This window comes from Sesamum indicum, linkage group LG4 (assembly GCF_026168435.1).
Source record: "Sesamum indicum cultivar Baizhima isolate 11 linkage group LG4, ASM2616843v1, whole genome shotgun sequence".
Classification (NCBI taxonomy): Eukaryota; Viridiplantae; Streptophyta; class Magnoliopsida; order Lamiales; family Pedaliaceae; genus Sesamum; species Sesamum indicum.
The window spans coordinates 11,661,998-11,676,001 of record NC_142660.1 but is presented as its reverse complement, the minus strand read 5'-3'; the positions used below and the strand labels follow the sequence as shown (position 1 = coordinate 11,676,001).

The 14,004-nt window shown below is 35.1% G+C and overlaps 2 protein-coding genes across 2 annotated transcripts; both read right to left on the bottom strand.

Annotated features, from left to right (window-relative positions):
* Positions 1-1,215: 1,215 nt before the first annotated feature.
* LOC105160297 (putative 6-phosphogluconolactonase 4, chloroplastic) lies at positions 1,216-2,839 on the bottom strand. Its single transcript, XM_011077614.3, has 3 exons — positions 2,612-2,839; positions 2,393-2,528; positions 1,216-1,907 (listed from the first exon to the last, which is right to left on the bottom strand). The coding sequence occupies exons 1-3, from the start codon at positions 2,773-2,775 to the stop codon at positions 1,428-1,430; spliced, it is 780 nt and encodes a 259-aa protein (XP_011075916.1). The 5' UTR covers positions 2,776-2,839; the 3' UTR covers positions 1,216-1,427.
* A 2,591-nt stretch (positions 2,840-5,430) lies between these two features.
* LOC105160350 (6-phosphogluconolactonase 3, chloroplastic) lies at positions 5,431-7,209 on the bottom strand. Its single transcript, XM_020693492.2, is given in 3 exon segments — positions 5,431-6,048; positions 6,746-6,881; positions 7,052-7,209. Coding segments are annotated over 3 exon segments (774 nt in total). The 5' UTR covers positions 7,207-7,209; the 3' UTR covers positions 5,431-5,565.
* Positions 7,210-14,004: the final 6,795 nt, after the last annotated feature.

The following is a 14,004-nucleotide window of genomic DNA, read 5'->3' as shown; positions in this document are numbered from 1 at the left end:
CTGATTAAAGAAGGTATCAATGCATGATTATCAGTGTCAAATGACGCATTAATAAGCAATTAATAAGATGACGTAATCAATGACGTCAAAACAGACAAGAGGCCGGGAATCTCGGCTTTTCTACTATTCATTTTTGACTTTTAGTTTAATTATTATTGTAACTGTAGCACTTTTTCCAGAAATATCGGTCTTATACTGTGTAATACACGGTTTCTACTGTAGTTTGTAGGGCTAGACCCTTGTAGAATAGGATCCCTTGTATCCTATAAATACAGGTGTTTAGAGTGTTAAGGGCAGAACCTTAGAACCTTGGAAGAAATCTCTCTTTTTTGTTTTCTCTCTTTCTCTTCTGCTCATGTGTTGAGCAATCTTTTCTCATTGTAAATCTATATATTGAAATAAAAGAAGTTTGCTACATAAGGACTACTGTAAGTTTTACTCGCTTTATTTAATTTCTGTATTTTATTTATTATCTTATTTTATTGTTCATGGATAGCCTTATAGGCTAACCGATTCATGTGTTGATTCCTAACTGTTAATTACACTAGCATGAATTTGGCATCATGAATACTTAGGACTCATCAAATTTATAGGTTGGATAATAATAACTGGCCTTGACATAAAAATTATGTTCTAAATATATGGCTCCTGGTAAGACCCCGGTCATAGCCGTGTTGAAGGCGTTTTTAGGGGCAGTTTGGAGTATTATATTTGGATATAAATTTTATGAAAGGTTGCCGGTTATTCATTATCTTGTAAAATTATCCTATCCCTGCCTGAGAATAAAAAATTATAAGTTATATAACATACTTTTCTTTAATATTATATACATTATGTATTGACACATATTTACATGTACTTTTAACATAATTTATTTATTTTGTAAAATATATTTACATATATTGAGCTAGTAAATATTAATTTTTTGTGTTCCATTATTTATAAAATAATATAAATTATAAATATTATTTTTAAAATTTTAAATCACTAAAAAAAGTTTGAGGGAAATATTTTAATAAAATAAATTTAAAAAATAAAATAAAATAAAATATATAGAAGTAAGTGAAAATGGCATTTTTATTTTATCAATACTAAATTATATTGTTAGAAATGCCTTTATTATTTTTTTTGTACTTTAAGGACGTAAATAAAACAAAGTATATACATAATTTAATAGTGCGAAATATATCTAACCCTATATAATATGGAAAGATCTTACAAATTTATATTTTATACATGAATGAGCATGCATGTCATATAGCACGACAATGACATGCTCAATTTTATTTTATTATAGATCACACGACAACGTTCAAAGTGAGTAGGAACCAGCAAAAGACGACCAACGGTCATGATCCTTTATTGACATACTATCTGGGATCATGAGCACTAATTATATTAAGACAACATATAACATTAGAAGCTATCTACTTATTACATTTAGGAGCAAGTTTGGAGGCAGCATCCTTGTCCAAAAACCAGGTCAACAGCACCTGCGCCTTCACCTCAGAGCAAGGCAGCGGCGGCCTAACCGGAATATTCTCCAGAGTAATAGCGACGGCGTCAGCTTCCTCCTTGTCCGTCACCACCATCGCGATGTTGTTGGCGGAGTTGATCACCGGAAAAGTGAAGGTGATTCTCTTCGGCGGTGGCTTCGGGGAGTCGTTAATGTATGTCACCCAATCAGTTTTGTCGTAGCGCTGGGGGCGGTTGGGGAAAAGAGAGGCGACGTGGCCGTCGGGGCCGATTCCCAGCAGCATGAGGTCGAACTGGGGGAAGCCGGTGGGCGATAATGGGAGGACCTTACGTTCCACCAGTTTCAGCAGCTGGAATTGGTAATCTTTGGCCACAACTTCCGATGAGGGGCAGTAGTGGATGGGATAGATATTGCTACTGGGGATTGGCACCTGTACAGACCAATGAATCACTACCCAATTTTTGGGGTAAATGTGCTATTAAGTTATTTTTTGAGGGGCAAAAGATTAAAATAAAATGAGTTCCCAAGTAAAAATTACTTTGAAACATCATGAAATGAAATATTTATAAGTTTATGTATTGATGTAATTTAAATTAAATTAAATTGTATGTTTTCCAACGACATAGACAAATATGTTTCAAATGTCTTTGGCTATCCTTTAGATATGGAGAAATTAAAAGCCAACACAACATGCACGATATTCTTTCATATTGGTTTGGTTTGTGAATACGAAGATAATTAGACGAAATCAAATTTCAAGAATACTAAATATAATCTTTCAAGCGTCGACGTTCGATGTGTAGCTATAAAACACTTAATGAGAGAGAATTATAATTAGCCCTAATTAATATTAATTAGTGTATTAAAACTAATATGTTTTTGTCTAAAATGTAATCTTGATCATTCTGATCTTACCTTGGAAAGAAAGCCGTTCCATGCAAGAAGGTAGTTACTATCAGGATTATCCAGAGGAACCACCCTCTCGTCCACCCAAAATATAAACCATCTCGACCAATTCACAGTTTCTTTGTACGGAGATTGAGTCAGCTTCCTACAACATTAAAACACATATGCAAAAAACAACTATATCGATCAACGCTATATATATATATATGTATGTATATGAGCAGATACCTAAGTGTCTGTATTAGGGTTCCGCCGGAGAGAACAACGGTGAAAGAACCCTTTTCTAATATGTTTTTTTCAGAGAGTCCGGCTACGTAGGGCGCTAAGCCCATCGCCACGTCTTCCTCTGTGGGCAAAATTATTACATTTTGATTTCGCATTTTGGGCGCCATTGCTGCAATATCTCTCTCTTTCTATGGCCTATATATGTTTGTTGTACATGCACATGATTCTACTCTCCTCTGTTCTTGGCTATTTATAGCCTCATTTTAGGGTTTAGTGTTGAGAATATTAATTAGTGTGATGTTGGGTGGGCCTGGGAATCATTATTCACTTAACCTTTCTCATAATCTGCATGCGTCTTATCGAATCAAGGGAAGGCGACGTCCACTAGAAATATACGCATGGTATCCGGTTACAGAATTTCGCACTTGTAATAAAGTTGGATTCTTTTCAGAAATGATATTCATTTTTCCTAATGCAATTTGGAAGGCAAGAGAAAGACGGGGTTCTGTGTTTGAAGCGAGCGATTGGAAGTCATCGACGGCATCATCCACCTCTATAAGGGTGTGTTCTTGGATTCATGGATTTGGATTTGAATGAAATATTTGGATAAAGGATTTCAAATTAATTTAAAATTTATCCATATTTCACCTAATCTCAATATGTGTCAAGATAAATTTACCCTATACTTAATTAAGCTAAGGGATAATTACACTCCACTCCGTTGAGGTTTGATGTAATTACACCTAGACCTCCTGTGGCTTGAGAAAATGTATATAGTACTCTTGAGGTTTGGTTCTATTTAACAAATAAGTCTCTCGTTTAGTCAAAATTCACTGAATTTGTTGATATTAATAGAAAAATTGAATGAAAATTGATGATTTAACCCCAATTGATGTATTACTAATTTATTGTTGCTCAAATTAATTTTTTTCGGATTAAACAACCCTTATAATGGTGAAGACATACCTCTTTATATGTATTAATACGTGAAGTCAGTAACAAGTTAATTTATTTAACTTATTACTAAGGATAATTTGATCATAAACAAATTTATTTAATTTACAATAAGTCAGTAATAAGTTAATTGTGTTTAAATATAGATTTTTTTTATATTTTTGTTAATATCAATAAATTCGATAAATTTTAACTAATTGAGTAACTTATTTGTTAAATGGAAGCAAACTACATAATATTTACGTATAATTAATTACACTAAACCTCAAGTTAGGAAAGTGTAAGTATCCCTTAAGTTAATTACATATACATAACTACTATATACATAAAGGTAATTATTGAGATGCATAAGATAAAATGCAAGTATTTCAACTTAAAATATATACACAAATAAAAATATTTTACAAATCAACATTAAAACAAAAAGAAAAACCCAATTACAAAGTGAGTGAAACATAAAATAAGATAAATTACAACTAACTCCTACGACGTTTGATATAATTATAAATATTTTTTTTTATTTGAAAAATTATCAATACTTTTTTTGATTTTAATTTCGTCTAACAATTAGCTCATCACATTAGTATACATTTGATTTCCATCACTTTTATGATGTAATGACCAAAATGTTCTCTAGTTATGAATTATAATTTTACATATTTTTTTATATTTTTTTATGAATTAGAAGGACCATAAGAAAAATTTTACCTTGTGAGTGTTTTTTATATTTAAAAATTTTCAATTTTTTGAGAAAATGAAAAGATAGATGATATGAATGTGGGGAGTAGGATAAGATAAATATAAGAAAAGGCAGGCAAGCCCAGATGGAGGAGGCACCATATCATTGGTTTTTCTACTATTATTGCTCTCTTTTATCCACGAAATTCGCATAAACAAAAGAAAAAGGGGGAATCTTGATTTTATATATGATTAAAAATCTACTCTTATTCTTTTGACCATTAAAAAGAAAAAGAAAAAGAAAATTGATTCTTATTCTTATATATCTCCCAACTTCACAATACCATTATTTGTTTCAATAATATGCCTTGTAGATTGTCGCAAGGAAAAGGAAATAAATTTCAAATAAAAATCATTTGAAATCATTCATTTGGTGCAGACATGCTTGAGTAGTTGGGTTCATTTTGTAAATTGCACAAGAGGCAGCTTCTGCCCAATACTTATTTGGCATGTTTCTGGGTTCAATGACGATTGTGCTATAGATCCACAAACATCCGAGTCTATTAACTTCAATGGATATTGTCATTGTCATTAATTTCTTAGAAAAGCTCTTTCTCGTTTGTGTATCATAAAGGTATCCTTCATAGAGTTGATTATGATAGTTTGGCAAGTAATTATTTCATCATTCTTTCTTTGCTCATCATTTTGAAGCCATCAAACTTCAAATGCTCAAATCTCAGATGTCATAAACAAGATTGTTCCTTGAAACTTCAAACACATATCAACTTCATTTTGAATATTTAGCAAAAATATTTTTATAATGTTTGAATTCGTTTTCTGAGTGTTTTGTGGAAATAGAGAAAGAAAAATAAAAATAAATAAGTGTGTGTTAAAGATAATATGTATGTTTGAAAGTTTTTTAAAATAATTTAAATTAAGTATTGTATGTTTGATGTTGTATTTTGGAGATAAAAATTACTATTCATTATCAAATCATATTTTTTTTATATATATTTATATATATGTATGTGTATATATACATATATGTAATTATTTATGCTAAAATAATTTAAAATATTGAGATAAAATATTTTTTAATTATGATAGACCTTGGATATATTTTGACTCGTAAATATTTCTTGCACATTTTACATGGTTATTATCGAATACATGCCCAATTTTACAGTGGATTCAAGCAAACCAATATCTCATGCATACAAGAGTTACAAACCAGCAAAACGACCAACACTCATGATCCTTTATTGGGACACTAATCTAGGATCATGATTATCCCTCATATTACGACAACATATAACATAAGCTATCTATTTTTTATTAAAATTAGGAGGAAGCTTGGAGGCAGCATCCCTGTCCAAGAACCAGGTTAAGGACACCTGCGGCTCCACCCAAGAGCAAGGCAGCGGCGGCCTAACCTGGAGCTTCTCCAGAGTAATAGCGACGGCGTTAGCTTCCTCCTTGCCCGTCACCACCATTGCGATGTGCTTCGCGGAGTTGATCACCGGAAAAGTGAAGGTGATTCTCTTCGGCGGTGGCTTTGGGGAGTCGTTAATGTATGTGACCCAATCAGTTCTGTTGTAGCGCTCCGTGCGGTTAGGGAAAAGAGAGGCGACGTGGCCGTCGGGGCCGATTCCCAGCAGCATGAGGTCGAACTGGGGGAAGCCGGTGGCCGATAATGGGACAACCTTCTGCTGCACCCGGTTGCTCAGCTGGTATTGGTAATCTATGGCCACAGCTTCCGAACAGGGCGAGTAATAGATGTGATGGATATTTTTACTGGGAATTGGCACCTGTACAGACCAATGAATCACTGTGCAACTTTTGGGGGAATGTGCTATTAAGTTATTTTTGAGGGGCAAAAGATTAAAATTGGAAGTTGAAACCAATTTTCTAAGTGCACCCAACAACATGAGCTCCCAAGTAAAAAATTCTTTGGAACATCATGAAATGAAATATTCATATGTTTTTGTATTGATGTAAATTAAATTAAGAAAATTAAATAGTATGTTTTGTAATGATATAGACAAATGTTTCAAATGTTTTTGGCTATATATCTTTTAGATATGGAGAAATTAAAAGCAAACACAACATGTTATTCTTGATATTAGTTTGGTTTGTGAATATGACGATAATTACACTCATCTCTCCTAAAATTTGATGTAATTATATGTAAATTCCTTATAATTTGGAAAAAAATTATTTGAGTTGAATAAGTCGGTAATAATTCAATCGAGCGTAAATATCAATTTTCATTTAGTTTTTCTATTAATATCAATAAATTCAAAAAAATTTGATTAATTGAAAAATCTATTTATTGGACAAAACCAAATATCAGAGGTATTAGATGTAATCTTTCAAATCTCATAGGGTCAATGTACAATTAAAAAAAAATTATGGGAGGAAAGTATAGCTATCCCTAATTAATATTAGTATACAAAAACTAATTTATTTTTGTCTAAAATGTAATCTTGATCATTCTGATCTTACCTTGGAAAGAAAATCATTCCGTGCAAGAAAGTAGTTACTGTCCGGATTATCCAGAGGAACCACCCTCTCATCCACCCAAAATATAAACCATCTCGCCCAATTCACAAGTTCCTTGTGTGGAGACTGAGTCAGCTTCCTACAACATTAAAACACAGCACCGAAAACAATCAAGTTTTCTTTTATAGCCTAAAACATTTTCTTCTCTTTATTTTTGAAAAATTCTAATGATAGCGATTAATGATGATTAAATGTTAAATTTCTTCATGTGATGCATGCCAAATTATATATATATGAAGACATATATACCTAAGTGTATGTATTAGGGTTCCGCCGGAGAGAACAACGCAGAAAGCACCCGTTTCTGATATGGCTTTTTGAGAGAGTTGGGATACGTAGGGTGCTAAGTCCACCGCCACGTCTTCCTATGTGGGCAAAATTACTACATCTTGTTTGGGCGCCATTGCAGCAATAGCTGTCTTTTTCTATGATCTATATATGTTTGTTGTAGATGCACTGACTCTACTACTTCTAAGCCTCAGCTATTTATAGCCTCATTTTAGGGTTTAGTGTTCATAATATTGTTAATTAGTGTGATGTTGGCTGGGAATCAATGATCACTTAACCTTTCTCATATCGAATCAAGGGGAGGCGACGTCCACCAGAAACATATGGTATCCAGTTACAGAATTTCGCACTTGTAATAAAGTTAGATTCTTTTTTTCGAAATAATGCAAGAGAAAGACGGGGTTCTGTGTTCGGAGCGAGTGAATGGAAGTTATCAACGGCATGATCGCCATCTATCATTTTTTTTGTTGTCTTTAATTCATGTTTCCTCATAGGAGTTACGCTATGTGTAACTAGTTTTCTTTTCTAGTTCAAGGGAAACACCGAACCCGTTTGTTATGTTTTGAAATTTTCCATTCCTTTGATCTCGCCAAATATTTCTGTCTTGATTTTATTATTTATGATATTATTATTATTAATATCATGATAATTGAATTTAGTATTAATTATTCTATTGATATCCATGAGTTTAAGGGTCAAATTCATTTTGACCCCCTGTGATATATGTAAATATCAAAAACCCCCCTATGAAAATTTTAATATCAAAAACTACCCCTGTGTTATGAATAAAATATCACACTGCCCCCTAGTCAACGATTTTAGTCCCATGAATTTCAGAAAATTTTGCACATTTAGTCTTTATTCATCTCTAATTACGTGTTAATCCCATAGCCTAGAAAAATGGTATCAGAGTCTAGGTTTATTGAAGAAATATATGATTATATTACATTTTGATATTATTTATCCACTAATGGAGGAGACTTTTCAAGATAAAATGGAACCGAACGAAAGTTCGAGTTATTGTAAAAATAGGGAATATTTCCAAATTCTGAAAATACAAAGAAGAGAATTTCTCATGGAAATTCTTGACAAATGTGATAACGGTCCCAAGAGGATTGATCCGAAGCTTCTCACGCCGGAAGAAAAACAAGAGTGGCTGAGAAATTTTGAAGTTTGACACGTACTATCGGGAAATGCAGTGAGACGTCTACACTCCACTAAAGTCCATGGTAGAATCCCAAGGAGAAACGGAACGGGTAAATTCCTACATAATTTCAATTCAAAAAATTATGACTGATTGGAAAGAACTCGAGCCGGATACATCAAAGATCTCCCAAGATCTGAGGGAGATACAAAAGACGGTTCAAGACTATGGACATAGGTTAATACATATACCTATGAAAATAGAATTTTTGAGCCAAAAGGTGGACGAGGTCCTTAAGATCCTTCCCGATCTACACAAGGGTCTCACAGATCTGAAGGCAGAAACCACAAATTTGAAGAAAAATCAACGAGAGAGCCCTGAGACATCTAGATCCAGACAGGAGCGAATCAGGAACGCCTTGGAACAGTACCTCTTCTACACCAGAAGGGGAAAGCCACGGAGATTCCAAATCCAAAGTCAAGAGAAGATCTGATCATTGCACCTATTAGATCCATAAAATAATGGAGATAACAAGAGCGGATCTATCAGATCTACAAGAATTGGCGGAATCTTTCTCCCAACTCGGGATTGTGGATTTAGTCAATATCCAAACAAATGAGATCACTCCAGCACTACCACCGCCGGAGGGAAGTACATGCTCTAATGATCCTCCACAGGATCAATCGATGACAGAAAGTGCAGATTTCCACACTAATGCCACTCCAACGTTTATGGGAACCAGACTAAAGGAGAATCCAGGAAGAAATCCAAAAAGAGTGCCGGGGAATACACCTTGGGCAAGGACCATGCTCCAGCCCTTACATCCATATGGGTCATACTAAACCTGGATATTATTGATTTTCGAAATACCGAGAAATTGATAGATGAATGGGTTGCAGCAATCAAGATAGCAGCAACTACCCTATAATTCGACAAAGAAAACTTCATGAAGCTTGTGGAGTTGAGTTTAGAGGGATCTGTAAAGATCGGATGGGATAATACCCAGAAGATACCAAAGCCAGCATCCTTGCCGGAGATTCAAAAGGTGCGATTGCAGACCGACTAGGAAGGCTTATCAAGATACATTTCATTGGAGATGGATACTTCGAAGGAAGTAGGGCAGAAAAGGCTAGAGAATATGCACAGGCCCTTTTCAGCCTTGAACTAAGAAGTATTTGCGCAGTAGATGAATATATCTATTGGTTTCGCAAGTATTTCTTCCAAAGCGGAGTAGCAACAGAAGTAGCAGCTCCAATGTTCTTCATAAAAATATGCAATCCATGGAGGGAAATGTTGATCCAATCACACAAAGTACTGGAAGGACAATTACATTCAGTTGCGCGAAGAATGTCTTTCCTTAAAGACAAACTGAAGGATTGGTGTTATCAAGCATCCATTTAAAAGAACATGAAAAGAATGAGAGGTAAAATCAAATGAACTCCTCTCTGTTGTGATAACAATGATTTTCCAACTATTATAGGAGAATCAGGAGAATCAAGGAAAAGAAGGAAGCAAAGTAGCGACTCCTACCCTAGGAGTTCCAGAAGAACCTTTTTCCAAACGGAGATCATGGTGGTCCAAATCCAAAGCCAAAACATTTAAAACTGGACAAAGATCTGGACCAACAAGGATTTCATCCCAAGGATCTAGACGAACAGAGGCAAGATCTACCGGAAGAACCCCAACAAGAAGAACTTTCAGACGAGCCCATACCCGAGCCAATGAAAGTTTCAAAGACTGCAATTGTTGGACCTGCAGAGCAAAATGACATATATCCCCCGACTGCCCGCAGAAACGTGGTGAAATAAGAAAATTTGAATCCACAGAAGACATCTTGGATGCAGTCTACTATGGTGACTTGGTACCCATTTACCAATTCGAAGACCTTCCATCAGACGAAAGTGTATATGAGGAAGAAAATAGAAGCTGATTTGGATGGATCTTCAACCGAGTCAGAGTAATTACAACGAGGGAGATATGCTTCAAACAATCGAAAGTCTATCAGGATTCTTTTTCAGAATGACGTGTCAAACAAAACTATGGAAAGAATCATGCGACAAGATTCTAACCTCAGCCCATACGATGGATTCAGGATTGGAGGAATTGAAAAAGTCCTGAACCAGATAAGACTGAACCAAAAGAAGCATCACATAATCTACAAAGTAAGTTCAGGTGAGTTTGCTATATCTATGGAACTTACTGGTGATGTGATGGAGATGCAGTTAATTCCTAAAGAAGAAATTCTTGAAAAATTGAGTAAACTTAGAGAAGAAGTAGCTATTACTATGAAATGGATCCACATAGGAACTATTGAAGTAGTAATAAAAGCAACTTTTAAGGAAGGAATTGATTCAGAAATACATTTATCAATAATGGATAGAAGAATCAATAACTTAAGAGATGGTTGTCTTGGAACAATGATAGAAAATTTGTATGCAGGAAAACTTATGTTTGATATTCATCCTAGGATTGCATACAACCTAGCAGACCAAGATTTCAGTAGAGTCTTAACCCTTCATCAAGATTTTAAAAGAAAAGATCTAATGAAAGAAGGAAATAGACCATATTCTATAACCTATAGAATTGCATATGCCCTTTCCAATACCCATCATTCAGATTTGTTTCTCAGGAAAGAGTATATTGAGATTCCTAGAATTTTCAAAGAGTTCGCTAAGGTAATGACACCAGACCCTATTAGGATACCTAGAATAGGGGGTGTTGATATTATTATAAAAGATCACCCAGTCTTAGATCGGACACATAGCTCTAGGACTGAGTTTAGTAGTCGAATGTCTTTTTCAGAAGATAGAATTACAGGCTACAAAGGAAAGGAGAAAGAATTACTAAAAGCTTTAACTTCTCAAGAGATAAGGGTAGATAACGTAAAACTTAGATGCCCTGAAGGATGGAAAGAAATACAAGTTATATTTGACATCACTAAGAAAGAGAATTATTTCCCTTGCGATGACTTATATCATTTGCAGCAACCTGTTGTTGGAAAATATGAGGGCATGCTAGAAATAGCAGGCCATGAAATTTTAGTTGCAGGTGTTGCAGGATGAGAAAATGAAAGTATGACTTTGAGGATAAGTTTCCTCGAAGATCATAAACCATGGGGAAGAAAAGGTAACGGAATGGAATTCAGTCTTGATGGTGTTACCATAAGGATTGAATGACGAGCCCCTTTTCTATATACATATCTGTTAGTATGTTATATGATCAATATAAGACAGAATATTTTGCAGCTTATATTGATTCAGGATTAGGAATTTGCATGACAAAACCTGGAGTATTTCCTGAGGAAGCAAGGGAAGCCTTACCCGGTATTGCAGGAAGGGATTTTTCACAAAAAAACCTGATACTCAATAAAGGAATACGAGAAGCCAAAATCATGATTGGAGGAGCATTTGGATCACCCTAGTTTAGGGTAAAAACACCTCTTATATACTTTAATGATACAGGTGCCGATATCTTGCTAGGTAACAATTTCATTCAAACATTTGCAAGATATATACAAGATAATCAAAGGAAACTGTTAATCTTTACTACTAACTGTAGTAGTGAGATATAGGTGTTGCGACGAGAAAAGGCATTTAATAGGATAATGCCAATATATTTTCGCAGCAAACGTGGTGATTTTGATGCCAAATTAACTCATCCAAAAATGCAGGATAAGAGAAAATTTGGTAAGGTTCTTTTGTCTTTCAGGCAACAAGGACTCATAGACAGCGATAGCTTCTATAAGGAATCCGAGGAAGAAATTCTGAACCTTAAAGAAACACTACTGGAAATAAAATCGCTAGATATTAGCGAAGAGAGCAGACTCTCTCTTGAGAATGTCAAGAGGCTCATCCAGACGAACTTCAATGAAAATCCTCTGGCCTGGTGGGATAAAAACAAGATCGAATCTACTCTGAAGATCAAAGATGAATGCAAATACGAGTATGTTCGATACAAACCCATCCAGATGAACATGGAGGATAAGAAGGATATGCAGATGATAATCAAAGAGCATATCATTCTTGGACTCATTGAACCTGGAGTCTCTACCTACAATAGCCCTGGATTTCTGGTAAGAAACCATGGTGAGATTAAGAGAGGTAAACCTAGATTGGTAATTAACTATCAAGGTATTAATAAGATATTAGAATTTGATGGTTATTACATTCCGAGTAGAGAACACTTAATTGATTGCATTAAAGGAGCAAAAGTATTTTCTAAATTCGATTGCATATCTGATTTCTATCAGATTAAAATGGAGAATGAATCAAGAAAATTTACTGCATTCTCCACACCACAGGGACAATATATTTGGAATGTGCTTCCAATGGGCTTAGCTAACGCACCTCAGATTTTCCAAAGAAAAATGAATAATCTTTTTAAAGATTACTTCGAATTCATGTTTGCCTATATTGACGACATATTGATTGCATCAAAAAATATGAAGGAACATATTAAACATCTTGAAATATTTTCTGATGCATGCTATAGGAAAGGTTTAGTACTTTCTGAAAAGAAAGCTACTATTGCAGTCAATAAGATTGAATTTTTAGGAATCCTTATTGATGAAACAGGAATTGAGTTGCAGGACCATATTGTGGAGAAAATCCGCAATTTTCCAGATGTACTTAAAGATAAGAAGCAATTACAAAGCTTCTTGGGAGTTGTTAATTTTGCAGGAATCTTCATTAAGGATCTTGCAAGATACAGAAAGGATTTCCGACCACTTCTGAAAGAAACGGAGAGTTCAAAGTGGAAATGGGAAGAAATCCATACCAAAAGGGTTCGTGAGCTGAAATAAGTCTGCAGTGACCTTCCAAAGCTTGTTATACCGCAAGACGAGGATTAATTGATAGTCTACACAGACGCCAATGATTACAGATGGGCGGCAGTGCTCATGAAGAAGATAACTACAGGGGAAGAACCCTGTAGATATACCGGAGGGTTGTTCTCAGAGCAACAAGCCAAAGTTTGGCACATAAACGAGAAAGAATTCTTTGCGGTTTGGAAGGCTTTCAAAAAATGGCCTTTATTCTTACTTGCTAAAGAATTTACTTTAAAAGTTTATAATACTAATGTAAAGGCTTTCTTAAAGAATAAATTAGAATAAAAAATAGAAAAAGCTCGTATATCATATGGCAAGCAGAATGCCAATATTATTGCTATAATATTGTCGTTATAAAATCTCATGAGAATGTTCTTGCAGATTTTCTGACGAGAGATGGAGGCATCTGAAGCAAACTCCATCATGTTGAGACTCAGACACTTTAGGGAAAACCTCGAGGAGCTTGACAGAAAGTTCGGAGAGCTAGCGGTTAATGCCTAAGTTGCCGGACAAATCCAAAGGGCTGATCTGGACACTGTCCAGGTCGCGATAAGGAGTTCCTTATTAGCATCCACCTCGCTATGGAACGACTTACGAGAACCAATTCGGAAGGCGTCACCTTCGGGGATGACTCACGAGTTGAGGGAGCATGACCCAAAACATGCCTTTAGAGTACAGGGCTCTACACTTGTAGCGTCGGATTCAAGTACCGATTGCACAAGGCTCACTAGACTCTGGTGAAACGGCAAGAATTGAATCACAGGAAGTGCAAACTCCTGTAGGTTCAAGTCAACCCAGCACCTCTAGGGTTAAAGAGGGAGAGATTAACCTTAGACCAATGACAGACACCTGTAAGGCTAATACTAACGAATTAATATCTTCTTCTGCTTGGCAGGATTATCAGCGTATGTGGAAAAAATTAATTTCCCGCAAAGGGATCAATCC

What these genes read in the sequence shown, in the direction of transcription:
- LOC105160297 (XM_011077614.3), bottom strand. Translation starts at nt 2,775, where the DNA reads ATGGCGCCCAAAATGCGAAATCAAAATGTAATAATTTTGCCCACAGAG. An exon ending in ACCCTAATACAGACACTTAG is followed by an intron (nt 2,529 to 2,611) that starts GTATCTGCTCAT and finishes TTAATGTTGTAG; the next exon opens with GAAGCTGACTCAATCTCCGT. An exon ending in GGAACGGCTTTCTTTCCAAG is followed by an intron (nt 1,908 to 2,392) that starts GTAAGATCAGAA and finishes TGGTCTGTACAG; the next exon opens with GTGCCAATCCCCAGTAGCAA.